Source organism: Prunus dulcis, chromosome 1, assembly GCF_902201215.1.
Source record: "Prunus dulcis chromosome 1, ALMONDv2, whole genome shotgun sequence".
Lineage (NCBI taxonomy): Eukaryota > Viridiplantae > Streptophyta > Magnoliopsida > Rosales > Rosaceae > Prunus > Prunus dulcis.
The window spans coordinates 3,052,635-3,068,884 of NC_047650.1; the positions used below are offsets into that span (position 1 = coordinate 3,052,635).

The 16,250-nt window shown below is 35.4% G+C and overlaps 2 protein-coding genes across 2 annotated transcripts; one reads left to right on the plus strand and one right to left on the minus strand.

Annotated features, from left to right (window-relative positions):
- Positions 1-2,160: 2,160 nt before the first annotated feature.
- Positions 2,161-7,032, plus strand: LOC117625116 (long-chain-alcohol oxidase FAO1). The gene is made up of 3 exons (XM_034356745.1): positions 2,161-2,424; positions 3,871-4,143; positions 5,071-7,032. Exons 1-3 carry the CDS (start codon positions 2,197-2,199, stop codon positions 6,862-6,864), a joined length of 2,295 nt encoding a protein of 764 aa, XP_034212636.1. The 5' UTR covers positions 2,161-2,196; the 3' UTR covers positions 6,865-7,032.
- A 577-nt stretch (positions 7,033-7,609) lies between these two features.
- On the minus strand, positions 7,610-15,605 carry LOC117638302 (phosphate transporter PHO1). The gene is made up of 15 exons (XM_034373441.1): positions 15,260-15,605; positions 14,071-14,154; positions 13,667-13,904; positions 12,142-12,484; positions 11,414-11,462; positions 11,161-11,232; positions 10,893-11,022; positions 10,357-10,477; positions 9,653-9,899; positions 9,382-9,486; positions 9,228-9,272; positions 8,967-9,119; positions 8,388-8,669; positions 8,146-8,285; positions 7,610-7,991 (listed from the first exon to the last, which is right to left on the minus strand). Exons 1-15 carry the CDS (start codon positions 15,497-15,499, stop codon positions 7,901-7,903), a joined length of 2,340 nt encoding a protein of 779 aa, XP_034229332.1. The 5' UTR covers positions 15,500-15,605; the 3' UTR covers positions 7,610-7,900.
- Positions 15,606-16,250: the final 645 nt, after the last annotated feature.

Below are 16,250 nucleotides of genomic sequence, written 5' to 3' on the forward strand. Positions count from 1 at the left end.
ACAAGCTTTACATTACTAGTTTAACCATGGATTTGAGACAAAAGATTAGGAAATTCAATTAGACTTTTAAGTCCAATATACACGCTTATATTAATATAAAGTAAAAAGGTTGTATTATTTACAATTTCTTTTTTTTGTTTGAAGATATTTAGTCATATACCCATTCTTAGCACCAAAATTATAAATAAACCATACATCATTTGATTTCTATAAACAAACCCAAAAAATGACAGCTGACCTTATTGAATTTAATTTTGATTATTAAATTACTTTGTGGCTTTTTTTTTTTAATGGGGTTTTAGAGTTTAGGGTTTTTAATTCAAAAGAAGTTAAAAGCCTTTTTGTCATATTGTAAATGAATTTTGGGTGTGTTTCTAAAGTCCATTTCATATAAGGTTTTTTTATTTTATAATTTAGGCTCCTATATTGGTTATAATAGTAAATCTTTTTTTTTTTTTTCCAGTTTATTAATCGTCCATAATCAAGACCAATGTTTTTTTTTTTCCTTTTCAGTCTATTATTTACTGTTTTAAGACTTAATTTTCTTTTCAAAAACTTGTGTTATAATTCAGCTCCTCCACACATACAATCCTAGTTCCGTTCATCTGTATTCTTGAAGCTTTTGATCCATCAAACAAAAGGGTTTGCTAACGGGTAAAACCCGTCACGAAATGGCTAAAACAGTCAACAGATGGTCAACCTTGACGCTTCCTGATTATCAAGTTACATATTTGTTTACATTTGAAAGCTCTTTCTTGACGGATCATATACTTTTGTTTGGTGCCGTGCGTAGAAGCTTGGTACGGAGAAGCTTGGTGTGTCTGTGACTCTCATGTAGCGCAGAAGCTTCATATATACGGAAGATTACCTATATTGTCGGCTACTTAAATTTTTTAACATCCACTCTCTTATTTTGCAATATTTGGCAGTGTGTGTGTATCCAATTTAAGCTACAAAAATGGCTTCAACAATTTTGGTTAAATCAGAGGATCAGTCTATTTTAGACGACAGCTTTCGCTGATTGGACATAAACCCGTATGATTGTGGACTGATGGTGCCCTCTTGTGCCCACCGATTGGCTGTAACATCAACTTCAAGAAAATGATACTTGACTACTATTAATGGTTGGTTATTCTCTTGCCACGTGTAGGTGTAAACATATTATGGAATAAAAGACGTCTATTTATTTTTTAAAATAAAATAAAAAGAGCTGATTTTCCGACTCTTCTTTTATTCACTTACACTCATTTTGATAAAAATTTTGTGTTCTCGCTCCTCTTTTGTCCACTTACACTCCTCTGTATGTTATAGTAAAAAATATTAAAAAAGACTATATAAGATAAAAAAAATTATGGCATTAATAATTGTGAGAGGTGATGCTCAAATTCAAATAGATAAAATTAGGATCCCCACCTCTTTCAACACATTTTTTTCATTTTAAACATTTGTGACAATTTATATTTTGTTTTAGATGCTTTTGGTTAGTGAAGATTTTTCATATATGATATGAATGCTAGCTACCTTTTCTCTTGTCTTTTTTTTCTTGCCTTTTTCATTCACTTTATATTATGTGTATTCCACTAACACATAAATTTGTGTATTTAATGCAAAGTACTAATATTTTACTTGTAAATATAATAAAGAGTTTTTTTTAGAACGGATATTGACACGTTAAAAAAGTTGTCATGTATTTTTTTCCAGTTTTATAAAAAGATAAAGAGAAATGCATGATCAATTTTTTGGACTACCAAGAACATTAATCTAATCAAATATATAGCTTCACAATATTTCTTAAACAATAAGTTTCTCTCATTCTCAAAGAAAAAAGTCTACCCCCTCCAAAAAAAAACCCCCTAGACAAAACTGTTGCTATAGTCTAGAAAATCATATCAAATTGGTTCTATAGTAACTATGGTTAGGGAATTTTAAAGCCTTTATTGGTGGGGCAACCCAATTCTGGTTTATAAAAGTGGCACGTATGCATGCTGCAATGATGACTTTATGATAAGCCTGAAACTAACCAAGCAAATGGCCCTATATGCATCTGCCTAAATATATATAGTGAGTGATAGTTTTGTATCATAATAACTTTGGTGGGAGTCTTTTCCCTTTTTTTTCTCTCTTGAAATGCTCCACTGTGTATAACACAACATACTTAGTTTTCAGAGAGAGAGAGAGAGAGAGAGAGAGAGAGAGATGAGAAAAGAGTGTCATCCTTTGTTGAGTGGAGGGAGAAGATCAGGAAAATACAGTCATGGATTCTCTTCAGCTGAGATGCAGTCTTTGGCAAGTGTTTGTGAGGCTCTATTGCCTGCTTTGCCATTAAATGATTTTTGTTTTGAAGGGAAGGATGAACAACCGACAAATAAGGCTGTTCAGGCCTTCCACCAGGCTTCTGGGGCTCAAACTCCAATCCCTGATGAGGTTCATCTCTCTCTCTCTCTCTCTCTCTCTAGTGGTAGCAATTTTTATGTGTTATGATGTAATGAAGATGTCACCACTTTTGCAAGTGGGCTTAAAGCTCAAGTGATTAAGATTGTATTTATTCATATACTTGAGGTATTGTGTTCGAATCCTCCTTTTACAATATCACATATGAAAAGAAATGAAAAAAAAATCTCACCACTTACACTTTAGAAAATATTTTAATGAGAAAGATAATTATATTAAATTGCAGGTTAGGTGTACTAGTTGACACAAAAAATAAATAAACAGGTTAGGTGTACATGGACTGCACTTATACTATAATCTCTTTTGTCGACGAAATATTAAGGGTTATTAAATTTAGGTTCAAAATGATTAATTGTCATCGGGTTTAGTTTTTGTGTTTTTTATTTTAGATATAGATTCTTTGATATTTATTATTTTTTTTGTTGTGTTGATTTTACCTTTAAGGTAAATAAGGAAAAAACATTAAAAGTCTAAATTTAATGCATTATTTCCTTATAATTGAATTCCAGAATTTAAATTATTAATTATAAATTCTTTCTTTGATAATATTCCTAATATATGGATAAAATACAATTTAATCAATAAAAAATAAAGACCCACATATAATGCCAATCGATCATACAAGCACACATATTAAATTATGTACCTGACATACAAAAATAGATAAAATAAAATTGTATGTTACCTATAAAAAAAAAGGTACATAAAATACTATTACATATTTTATAGGTGTCTCCACATAAAATTGTATGTACCGATTCAAGTCAAAAGGGGCAACATTGGAACAAAAAATAATTTTAAAAATAAAATATAAAAATATTACATTATAAAATATTAAAAAAGGAATGTAATTCTATGTGGCACAAAAGTCAAAAGACTTGGATCAAAGTCACTAAATTCGAGGATTAAACACAACTCCTTAATAAGAATTTGAATCTATATCAACTTTTCTAAAAATATTAATTATGATTGTAGCCAACATATGATGTATTAAAAGTATGCAAGGTGTTGTACACAAATTTTATAAGTTCGATTCCCCATTCTCCCAATGTAACTTGTACAAAATAATAAAAAATATATAATTAAAGAATATTTCTTTTTCTTTTTATGGGATTTAACCGGAAGCTATGGTGCAGTTGGCAAATTGCCACCTCTAGCTGGCGAGCTACTTGGTGTCTCAATGACAAGGGTTCGAAATCCGTTGAAAGCACTTTTGGACAAGCCAAACCCTGAGCGGGGATTAATCCCACCCTTCAAGTGTGGAGACACCTCGTGGTATTTACCAAAAAACAGAAAAAAAGAGAATATTTGAATCTAAAACTTCTTCGACCAAAAATAGAGAGAAACATCAATAATATCATTATATAAGATTTTCCTTCAATTAACTTTATATCATTTGGGGACGCTCGTGGACTGCAGGTTGCAGAACTACTGGTGAAGAGGGCCTTTATAGAAGCTGTGGTGTTGGTTAGAGTGGTTTTATGGGTCCTGTCTACTCGGTTGGGGACCCTACTGCTTTGTGGCTCGCTTTGTTTTGGTGAGAGATGGCCCTTCATTCTCAACTTTTCAAGTTTGCCGTTGGCGAAAAGAGAGAGGCTGCTGCAGAAGTGGTTCAAGCACAGGTTTTTGACACCCATTAGGCTTGCATTTGTTTACATCAAGTTCCTTTGCCTCTACATTTTCTTCTCTCGGGTAATATTTCCTCTCTCTCTCTCTCTCTCTCTCTCTCTCTCTCAACAGTTTTCATAATTTTGAATTTATGATATTTAGCTTACTTATTATTATTTTTTAATTTTTTTATCATATAACGTTATTGTTTTTGAGTTATTGGGCAGTCAACATATATATGAGTTTTTCATAAAAAATTTCAATTCAACATTCTTATATAATGAAACATTACGGTTCGAGTTGCTAAATATTACTGCGTAAAAGAAGTTTGTAGTTTAAGTGGTTGAAAATATTTGTCCATACCCTCGAGGTTTTCCCCTAGTTCCCAAAAAAAGAGGGCATAATCTTTTGGTTGACAAAGAGCATGCTCTAAAATAATAATATGGTATTGATTCCAATAAATTAAGAAATATTGAATTTGCAAACGCTGTATCAAATCATAGTCAAATGAGACATGATAAAATAACATATTTAAATCAACCAGTGGTTGAAACATCATCATCATCACCGCCGATGCCTTTGAGCTAATCAGGTGGCTGCCCATCAACTATATTTTTAGACATTTAATTAGGACTTTTTTGGTACACTGGACAAATTTATAATCAATTAAGCTTTGAGAGTGTCTCACGTGATGTCACGTGATGTATCACCTACACCAACCACTCTCTTCATAATGCTAGTATATATGTCATGCCCTTAAAATCAGGGGATATTAATTGTGTGTTCTCAAGGCTCAAGCAAGCATATAGTGTTTAATTAAGTTTCTTTTTGTGACAATCACGTCGAATAATGTAACAACATGTGGTGGTGTGTGACAGTTACGTCGAATAATTTCACATTGATGTCAAAGTACATGGGAAAGATAACCATGATTTACCAGTAATTAACCAAAGAGCGGATTCCAAGCAGTCAAAGAGCATTTTAATTTTTCTATGTTTGTTCTTTTCTCAGGTTGATAAAAATGCTGAAAACCCAATATGGCAAGCCATTGGATATCATGTAGACACTGATGATCAGAACACCCCAACAGCCCCAAAAGAGAGACCTCTTCAGAAGGGAATAATAGAAACCATTTATGAAACTGATACTACCCTTCTGCACTCCCTTGCTGAAAAAGGCCTCACAGTCAGACATGACCCTCAAGAGAAGCTTTACAAGATCAAATGTGATGTTGTAGTTGTTGGCTCTGGTTGTGGAGGAGGTGTTGCAGCTGCTGTTCTTGCAAGTTCTGGCCAGAAAGTCGTCGTTCTTGAAAAAGGAAACTATTACACTCATTCAGATTATTCTTCTTTGGAAGGTCCTTCCCAGGATCAAATGTATGAGTCAGGAGGTATTTTTGCAACTATTGATGGGAAATTGATGATCCAGGCCGGATCAACAGTTGGTGGCGGCTCTGCTGTTAACTGGTCAGCCTGCATCAAAACACCAGATAATGTGCTTGAGGAATGGGCTAAGGATCATGAGATCAGATTCTTTGGAGAACCTGAATATGTTTCTGCCATGGATACTGTGTGTGAGAGAATTGGTGTTACAGACAATTGTGTAGAGGAGGGATTCCAAAATCAAGTGCTTCGGAAAGGGTGTGAAAATCTGGGCCTTGGAGTTGATTTTGTGCCTCGAAATTCGTCGGAGAAGCATTATTGTGGATCTTGTGGTTATGGCTGCAGAAAAGGAGAGAAAAAGGGGACGGACTCTACATGGCTGATAGATGCTGTGGATCATGGTGCAGTGATCTTAACTGGATGCAGAGCTGAGAAATTTGTATTGGAGAACATCAAAAGTGGAAGTTTAAGGAAAAAGAAATGCTCCGGAGTAATGGCAAAAAGTTTAAGCAACAATATAAGTAAAAAGTTGCAAATTGAGGCCAAAGTGACAATCTCAGCGTGTGGAGCTCTTTTGACACCCCCTTTAATGATCTCTAGTGGACTCAAGAACAAGAACATCAGTCGAAATCTTCATCTCCACCCTGTTTTAATGGCCTGGGGATACTTTCCTGAATCAAATTCTGAGTTCAAGGGTAAAATCTATGAGGGTGGAATAATTACATCGGTGCATAAGGTGGCCTCAGTTGACTCCAAGGTAAAAGCAATCATCGAAACGCCTGCATTAGGGCCTGGAGCATTTTCTTCTTTGTGCCCTTGGGAGTCTGGGGAAGACATAAAGAAAAGAATGCTGAAGTATGGAAGAACTTGCCATTTGATTTCAATTATCAGGGATAGGGGTTCGGGGATAGTTATGAAAGGAGGAAGAGTAAGCTATGAGTTTGAGGCATCAGACAAAGAGAACTTGGAGGCTGGTTTGAGGCAGGCGCTTAGAATCCTGATAGCAGCAGGAGCAGTTGAAGTTGGCACTCATCGGAGTGACGGGCTGAGAATCAAATGTAAAGGGATTGAAAAGGAGAAACTAGAGGAGTTTTTAGACATGGTCTCTGCAGAGAAAGGGCCACAGTCACTGGTAGAGAATTGGACAACCTATTCCTCAGCTCATCAGATGGGGAGCTGTAGAATGGGAATCAATGAAAAAGAAGGAGCGGTTGATGAGAATGGGGAGAGTTGGGAAGCAGAAGGCCTTTTCGTCTGTGATGCCAGTGTTCTGCCTAGTGCTGTTGGTGTCAATCCCATGATCACCATCCAATCAACTGCTTACTGTCTCTCAAAGAGAATTGCAGGCTCTTTAAAAAAGGAACAGTCTAGTAAGAGAATAGCAGGCTCTTTAAAAAAGGAACAGTCTAGTAAAGTTGATTGATGCCTTGTTCTGAAGGTGTGCAGAGACACATACACAAGACACTGCCCGACAGAGTCGATAGCAAACTTCTAAATTATCATGTATTATAATGTTTTAGCAGGTGCATATAAGTGCTCCAATATTTCTTTGGATGTATACTTATTTAACGATGGATGCTTTCTTTTCCAATGCATGCAGAGCTTGGTAAGATTCAAATTATATCCTATACTACTACCTTATGGGAACCAGCTCAAGCATTGTAGCACAATGTATTACGCATACTATGCATGTTATGCACATTCTTTGCATGTTTAAATACTAAGGAAAAACTACAATGTAAGAGGCTCTATGGCTTGAACTTCATTCAAGTTCTTTAAGACTCGCCATTTATGTAGGGAGAGAGCTGGTGTGCTTATAGAGCTTCCTTTCCTGCCATTGCATATGTAACATTACTTAATCTGCCACTAGGATTACAAATCAGGAAACTTTGACTACAAAGCCTCATTCTCACATTAACATTTCTAATGCAGAACTTCCAAGATGAAACTTTGCTTTGAAGAATCATATTTGACCAATTTCCATAAAGAAATGGTAAGCCCCTAATCATGCTATTCTTTCTGTGACAGTCATCAGATAACAAAGAATCATTTTCTGCTTATTCTCATCCAATTAAGACAATGTGTTGGAATCAGATCAGTCATTCCAATTTTTATTTCATGTAGCAGGGTTCATATAGATGGCTATATATCTTTTTAAATGCAGCATCTTGATAGTCAATCGAAGAAGGATCTGTCTTTCCAGAAATATATGATACACCTACATTAGCAAATCCAAATTAAAATGCCAAACGTACGACAAAGAAACATAATTCCATTTGAGAAGCGCTTTTCTTCATTACACTTAGCGCTTTACAATTCATGTTCCGAATTGGATATGAGATGAATGGATGGCAGGATCTCACACATTGATATAAGAAAATGTGGATTCCTTCTGCCTTGGCTTAAATTGTCCCATATCAGCATTTCGGGGTTTCTGTACATATCAAGACTAAATTTTCTCAGCCATCAGAATCTGTCTCACGGAATGGTAGAGGAACTGCCTTCACTGCCCTGTACTTCCCAACATTATTCAGATGCTCATTCTCTATCCTGTTTGATACAAAAGAAAGCATGTTGAGAAGCTTGTGCTTTTATTTCTAGTGCTTGCACTGAAGAATATGTGGCTCAGGTTTTGAAAAACATTCCTCTGGTAACAGAGGATAACTATTTGAATTGATTATCAAACTTGTGAGACATATAGTACCTGTAAAAGTTCCAATGCCCTCGCCGGATAACTTCTAATGAAGCCAAGAGAAAGTCTAGCAATCGTGATTCAACATACGGAATTCTCTGGAACCCCATCACTGTTTCCACCCAAGCAACTCTTAAAACAGCATTCAAGATCTGGATCAAATTTTAACATTTGGTTTGAGAAATTTGTCTGCATCTGTTTTAATTAAGGAGACAATGAAGTAATAGATCACAGAAATTTAAAGAAAAACTTACAATGGAAGCATAATAGATGCTTTTGTTTTTCAGAATGAGATCATCTCTTAGCCATAGGTTCTTGGATTTTGGGTTGAAAAGCCCCCAGTCCATGACAAAATCCCAGTACAACTGGTACACTGTAGCCACCACAGATGTGATCACTACCATATAAAACCATAGATGGTTGCCGGGGTTATTAGAATATGTAATCCTGGCTCCGGCTGCCACCATGGCCGAGACATACTTTCCCATGTTAGCCAAATGGTTAACGTCACATTCGTCAAACCATCGTCTTGCACACTGGTAGTTCATTGCATTCAAAGGCCACATGTTAGTTGGACTAAATAATTATAACTTTGCAGAAGTGTTCAAATGTCTATTATATTGGTTCTTCAAGTAAAAAAAGAATACACATTGACATTCATACTTCCAATCATAATTTTGAGTCAAATGCTGTTTGTTAATCCTATAATGGATTTATTTCAAACTAATTTCCAGGGGAAAACTGATATCGATGCTGATAAATTTGGCGTAAGAATGAAAATAATAACACAATAAAATAATGGGAGAATCTGCATAAGGTTTTTGTGGTCTTACTTGCATGGCACGCCAGTAGTATGGCAAGAATGAGATAACATAAAGCAGCTCTCTAAACAGCCTTCCAGTTCGGCAGGTTTCGTAGTGGTGCGTTCTGAAACTTCCAGCAAGAAAGTAACAGGCTGTGGATTCCATGTGTCTCAGCAATGGGATCTACAAGCAGGGAGATAAAAGGTGTTTGATTAATGAAATTTTCTTTTGTGAATTGGTTTATGGTGGCATTAGAAATTTTCTTTTATCAGTGGATCATAATGTAATTACCTGGCTAGTTAGTTGATCAGCCATAAAAAAGTCTACCATCAAAACCTGCACAGGTTTCAGATAAAAAAGCAATGCTTCTTAATGCTAATTTCAAAACATTTGCTTAAAATAAGCCAAGTAATTGATGAGACAATGTGCAAAGAAGTAAATGTACCTTGTAAAGTGGGGAGCAGACTATGTTGCGAATTACTCTGATGAAGCAGTAACGAGTTGGTCGATAGAAGATGTCGAACGGGCATATGAGCAGGGCAATGGAGAACTGCAAAATTCAATTGATGATTAGTACAATGCTTCATGCTATGTGTCTCAATTTTCTTAGTTACTTTCTTTGAAGCCTGAGTTATGATTATTATGTTCCACATAAGTTACTCAAGTCCTAGCTACCTTGACTTGAACAAGACCTTGATGAAAGTAACAGAACTAACCAGAAGGAAAATTCCAGGAATGGCATCAACTTGGCTTGAGAAGCCATTTGCCCTTAATATCAAGTGCACAACCATTGCACCAACCACAGCTGTCATGAAGGTTGTACATATGAGGAAGGCATCGCGATATTTTAGGGCTGTGCTTGGTTGAAATTCAAATATGAAGTTGTAATTGATTCTTGTATTCTTCCACATGAATAGGTTGCAACCATACATAAACAAGTGCAGGCTGAGCAAAGCAAAAACACTGCACAAAATTCATACCCGCACAATTAGCACACTGATAAAGTTAAGTTTCCCTCATTTTAAGATTGCAGAGAAATGCTGACAAAGAGATTTTGAACTCAGGACCTCCTACAACCAGAGCTATGATAGTTTATTAGCCAATTACTGTCCCGGAAAAGGTTAAGTTGTTACGGAATGAGCCAACAAGTAAGCTTAAAAACTTCATTATCTAGCAGCTAATGAGATGTTAGGGATACATAGCTTAAATCAATGCATTCAAGAGTGACAGAAAGATCATATTCCACACTCTCCCACCTCTATTATGCACAATATAGTTCACAATTATAGTCCAAATAATTTTATTTGAGGAGTTCATGACAGAAACTTTCTCATTATCATGATATAGTTTCTATTTGTTTTTATTATTTTAATTGCAGTATATGTGAAAACAGAAAAGGCTAATGAGATGAAGAGGGCACCTGAAAACAGGGTAGACAGTTTCCAAGTAATCTCTTTCCGTGGTAGGGGAAAATATACCAGACAAGTGCGCTAAGATTGCGTACACACTAAACAATGATACAAAACAACCTGTAAACAAACCTGCAGCAACAGAAAGAAAAAACTTCTTTATTTTCTAGAAATAAGACAGAGGAAAACGACTTTATTAAAAAGTCACCACAAAAAAACTAAAAACAATAAAAAAGAAAACTCATACAAAAATTGGGCCCCTGCTTGGTGGGCCCCAGGAACATGTGTGGTGATGATTCATTCAATTAAGTATTGAGCAATCCCACTTTCTGGATTAGTGGGAAGCAGAGCTTCGTAGTGCATTTTACATGGAGAATTATAATGCGGTTCATGTTGGCCCAAAGATTAAACCATACGTACATGATATTGCATTACACAAGTGATGTTGCTGTCATTAATGGGAAGATATCAGACATTTTCAGTGATTATACTGTTTAGCTTTTGTAGCCAATTTGATTATACTGTTAAGGCAGGAGAGAGAGATTACCAACAAAAAAGGTGAGCATATGAGAATCTTTGTTTTGTTGGGGCCTCAAAAACTTCATTGCCTTTTTCTTGTCATTACTGGCAAAATGCTTTGTGAAAATGGACTCCACTTCATCCATTAGTTTAACAACCTATCCAAACCAAATATAATAACACACAGAATCCCAATCAGAAAACCATTAACCCATTCTTCCCAACAAAAAAAAGTACTTAGAAATATATCATATTCAGGACAATGAGCTAGGGTTGCAGGGCATCTGATCAGTTACCTTATCAGAACTGATAAAATGTGATCTCTTCACTGCTTTCAGATAGCTTGCTGACGCCTGCTGGTTTGATACCTACACAAAGGAAAAGGGGAAAAAAAAGGTAGTTTGCTTCAGTTTACTTGCACCAAAAGTTAGTGTGGTAAATGCATATAAGAAACAACAAGATTGATATAAATGGGTACCCAAAATATCTTGTATATTCTATCTTGTGTCATGAAGGCTGAAAAAATGGCACCATTTATATATATCTCACCTTGTCGAACTTCTTCAGGATCTTTGTGAAAGCCACCATGTTCAGTGAGCTGCCAAAATTAGTAGCAATTTTCGGTTAGAACGTTAATCGAGTTAAAAAAAAATTTTCTTGCAAACTAAAGGTAAATGACGTGTAGATCCAATGTAGGAACTACATATATATATAAGTAGAGTTCATTTTTAAAAACTGTTCTAGTTCTAGAAAGAGCAATGCAACTATCACCATTTTGAAAAATTTCACCCAACGCCGACATCAGCAGTTCAGTGAAAGAATACATTTCTTATACTACTTTCGTAAACATTTCTCTTACTTCCTACTTGAGGATATTTACTCAAAACATTTGATGAAGTGAGGGATTTCTGAAAAGATGTTACCTATGTGCTTAAACATTTCATACTCTAGAAAGAAAGTACAAAATGCTGTCCAAACTAATGAGAATCCCGTCCATTTCTGACAAACTATTTAAGCCACATTTACTGATCATCTAACTACCCTCTAAACCGAGATAAGACCCATGTTTTGTCAATTGGTCTTATTGCTTCAAAGAACTGGCCAGCAAAAATATATTCCAAATAGACCTATTGGTTTGATTGCTTTCAACAGTGGCTAAAATAGTAATTGTAACTCAACCTTACTATTTTTAATTTATTTTCTTATCCCTTGTATAAATCATAATAATTTTATAAAAATAACAAAAAAATTTATATAAATAAAGAAAGAGAAAGAACCTGTAAGTTCTAAGTAGACCAAGGCCTCTGTAGAGCTCCACAAAAGCCCCTCTAATCATTTTTTCAGCACACTGTATCTTCTTTCTATTGATGAATTCTCCAGGGCCTTCCTTTTTGGGATTGTTCACTAAATCTTCCCAAAGCATTGATGTAACGGCTGTGATGGTTCGTGTTGGTGTTGTGTTTGGAATATCAATCCTCATGGCCACTTTCGGTTTGCCTTTCTTGGTCTTACCCCTAGTTGCCCCGTTAATGAAGTTAACACCATTTTTTTCTAGTGCAGCAATTGCTTCACCTCTTTGTGTTATTTCTGTAGGGGTCGTATTGGATTCCGCCAAGCACTCTGCATCAAGGTCTATAATTAGTAATTAATGCTAGCAAACAAATTTTCTTGTTAGAAAATGCTTTCGAATCCAACTATTTTCTCAACTATTTTTTCTACTTCTCGCATTATATAAGATGTATAACATTTGTGTAACTCATTTAAGACCCCGCACTATGTGAGAGAGCTAAAAAAACAAGTACCAAGACATTTTTTTTGGTTCTACCTCATTTTCTTGTCGCTATCGTATCATTTCGTGACTAATCTAACAACATTTTTTTTTGTTCATTTTAATAGTTTTCAGTTATTGAGAGCTAATTAATTTATCTATAGTGGGAAATATTTGTGACATAAAGTGAAAGGGCAAGGTTTTAACAGATTTCCTCTATCGCTTTCTCAAAAAAGGAGAACCGTTCATGAACAATAGCGTTAAGGATTTGGATTCGTCCGAAATCTATCTTTCTCCAGCTGTGATAGATAGGTGCACTAACGATAAGACTTGCGACTTGAGAGCCAAAGTTGTGTCATAAAGGAAACGAAAATTCCCATACGTTTTGCATACCAAAATGATTTCTTTGCTCATCTATATATATATATATATATATATATATATATCCCTTAAACCTACAACTTTGACTAATTAACACTTGCAAATGGAGATGTATGTGAAAGAGGATTATTGAGAAATGAAAGCATGCACTTGCAATCAGGATTTACCCGATATTTTATCGAGAATGTATCATATATTGTAAATTAGTAACTGTTATGGTACTTTTTTAGGATGAGCTACTTATCATATTTTAGTTTGAAGCATTTAAGAAAAAAATTAATGAAACAAAAATATATTGCTTCTTTATGCACCTAGGCCTAGCCTAAAGAAGCCATATCATCCTGAAGAGAGGAGGTGGAATTTTTTCTTGGTATTATTGAAATTGTGACATGACCCATCTTTCTCCATTTCTTGAAATTACGTATGTGGCCCATGGCTTTGTCCTAATCCAAAACCAACATTAATTGGTCTAAATAGTCTCCAAGTTTCCATGTGTTTCCACTGACCTCATCATGTACATGTAAAGGTTGCGTCTTCTCCTAATGGGTTTTTTGTGTGCTTAAATGCAAAACTACGTCGTTCTAATACTAAGTGTAATATCGGCATAAAAAACATAAGCACATGCCCTACTATTTCAAAAGAAGAGGGCTTACCACTACTACAGTCAGAATTCCGGGGAGAAGAAGACCATGAGCTGGGAACACTCGGCACGTTGTGCCTCGACCCAGAATTCTTCCACCGCCGATCATTGAGAATTTGCTTGAGGTCTAGCAAAATCTGTAGCTGTTTGTTCAAAATCTCTCCTCTCTCAATAAACTCAGTCTCTTTGGTCTTGTAAAATTGGTTCACTTTGTTAAGTTCCTCATCTAGCCCCTCAAAGAACACCCTCACCTACATGGATACATAAGTATCAATATCTCTGATTAAAGGCTTTAATATATATAAAAAATTAATTAATTATAGTCACGTTATAGTAATTACGTACAATTCAAAATTAATTGATAATTAGTTTTGGTTCTAAACTTTGTACCAATAATTTTTTTTAAAAATTACTTACCTCATCCTCGGCAGAAAACAACTGAGCGAGCTCGGTCTCAAAAATTTCCTCCTCTTCACCATCCTCCATTATTTTACTGTTCACCTGTGCAACAGAAAAAAATGATCCATATTTATTAGATTGACGTCTGTCTTTGTTTGCTAGTGTCTTTTTCATGTTGGTTTTGGATTTTCTTTAGTCACGATGGTTTCGTGACATGAGTATATCTCTAAGCTACAACCGTTTCAGATTTTGCTTTCGTGAGAAAAATCGAAACCCTCAAAACTTCTGTAACAAGACCAAAAAAGGGGCACCATACCTGCTCGACTCTGAAACATTCCGACATTTCCGGCCACTTTATTGACATTTATCCTGGTCTTTTCTTTGTGTAAAAACAAAAAGAAAAAGGAGAAAATAAAACCCCAACTGATGGAAAACCAAAAGAGGAGATATTGATGAGAAAAAAGGTCAGAGAAACCACTGCAAGTCATCCCCATAGACCAATAGCAACTGTCCATCTTAGAAAGGATCGGGTTTTTATGCTTCTTGATAAACAAGGGATTTTGTTGATATTTCGTAATATCGATAATGTATCAAATATTGTAGATTGATAACTATAATTGTAATTTTATTAAGGTGATTTTGTAAAAGGTTCTTTAGAGAAGGCTAGGTAGAATAAATGCATAATCATGTTCATTGTGCCATGCACACTAATCACACCCTCAAAAACATTCAAGGCACCAGCTATAAAGTAAAGCTTTGGTGCTTCTGTCACTGAAGTGGAAGTTACATAGGACTAAAAGGACATAACTTTTGAGAGAGAGGGACGAGGAATGAACGAGATTTTAAGCAGAAAAATCGGAGAATCAGTTTCGGTATCATCAGAGTATCGGAAACCCAACCCAAAACTTTTAGCCTGAAAATGACGTGATTTATTTGAGTACTTTACAGGTCTGAACACAACCCACTATAAAAGACAAACTCAAAACGCACCAACTTTATTTTTGTTGGGGAAAAAAAAAAAAAAAACAGAATAAAAAATAAGCTATCAAAGTTTCGGTCCCTTAGATTTGTGAACTTTGTTTATGGTGGCCGGAAACTCGCCTGAAAATCCAAAGTGAGCAAAACCCATTTCTATCAACCACCTTTAAACCTCAAAAGATTAGATATAACTAATAACAGGTTCTATATGTGTGCATTAATTGGTTACCTGAATTATCTCAGCTTTCTTATCGAAATTGAACAACTTGTCACTGATTTTCTTGGTGACAAGGCGAACCGGATCAAAAACGGAGGCACCGAAATCTCGGGCTGCGTCGGGGTGTTGTTTGTTGTGGACTCTTGCAAGCTTGATCTTCTTAACTTGTTTCTTGAGTTGCCAGTAGTTGACAAAGGCATCTTTCCATTCTGGGATAAGCTGAGCCTCAAGCTCCTTTGAGAACTTCACCATTTTTGTTACGTGATGTGAAGGGAAAGGAGGATGAGGAGGAGAAGAGAGGAGAGCTTAAGAGGTATTAGAGAGACATGGGAGAGGTTTATATATAGAGAGATGGGAGAGAGAAAGAGAAGACGTGTAGTAAAAAACTGAAAGATTTTGCTTTTGAGACAAAACATTTAGGTAACAACTTAAAGATAGACGTACTTCAATAAATAACATATGTAATGTTATACATTCTTTTTCTTGCTTATACATGAACAGTAAAAAAAGAAAAGACTTTTGCACTTTTTTCCTTTAGAATTTAGAAAGGTGAGAGAGTTGATTCAGTTGAAGGTCATATGGGGCGAGAGCTACAAAGCTCCATGGTAATGTCCAACTTTTCTTTTTAGAAATTGGGCTTTAGGCAGAGACAGTCCAATAATTTTTTCTTTTCTTTTATGTGAGGCAAAAAAAGGACTTTTACTGATAATAAGTGCTTTATGCTTCTTTCGATACCTAAGTACAAAAATTATCACATAATTGATATGTTTAATTTTAAAAAGATGGGTGAGGGGCCCACTAGTAGCAATATTGATATTGACCTCAACTTAACTGCTTATAAAGCTCAGTAGGTATGAGGCTTTATCACAGAAAGTCATGGTGATATTAGTAATGGTACTACTCGTTATATATTGTATTTAGTTAGTCAAGTTTAACGATGTGTGATTTTATATTATTTAACATGATAATCACTCTTTGTTACAACAAATGCCGAATCTAAAGA

Excerpts from the sequence above, each read along its gene's own strand:
- LOC117625116 (XM_034356745.1), top strand. The coding sequence starts at position 2,197 with ATGAGAAAAGAGTGTCATCCTTTGTTGAGTGGAGGGAGAAGATCAGGA. Across the intron at positions 2,425-3,870 it reads AAACTCCAATCCCTGATGAG|GTTGCAGAACTACTGGTGAA; the intron begins GTTCATCTCTCT and ends CGTGGACTGCAG. Across the intron at positions 4,144-5,070 it reads TCTACATTTTCTTCTCTCGG|GTTGATAAAAATGCTGAAAA; the intron begins GTAATATTTCCT and ends TTCTTTTCTCAG.
- LOC117638302 (XM_034373441.1), bottom strand. The coding sequence starts at position 15,499 with ATGGTGAAGTTCTCAAAGGAGCTTGAGGCTCAGCTTATCCCAGAATGG. Across the intron at positions 12,485-13,666 it reads GAATTCTGACTGTAGTAGTG|AGTGCTTGGCGGAATCCAAT; the intron begins GTAAGCCCTCTT and ends ACCTTGATGCAG. Across the intron at positions 9,900-10,356 it reads ACTGTCTACCCTGTTTTCAG|TGTTTTTGCTTTGCTCAGCC; the intron begins GTGCCCTCTTCA and ends AATTTTGTGCAG.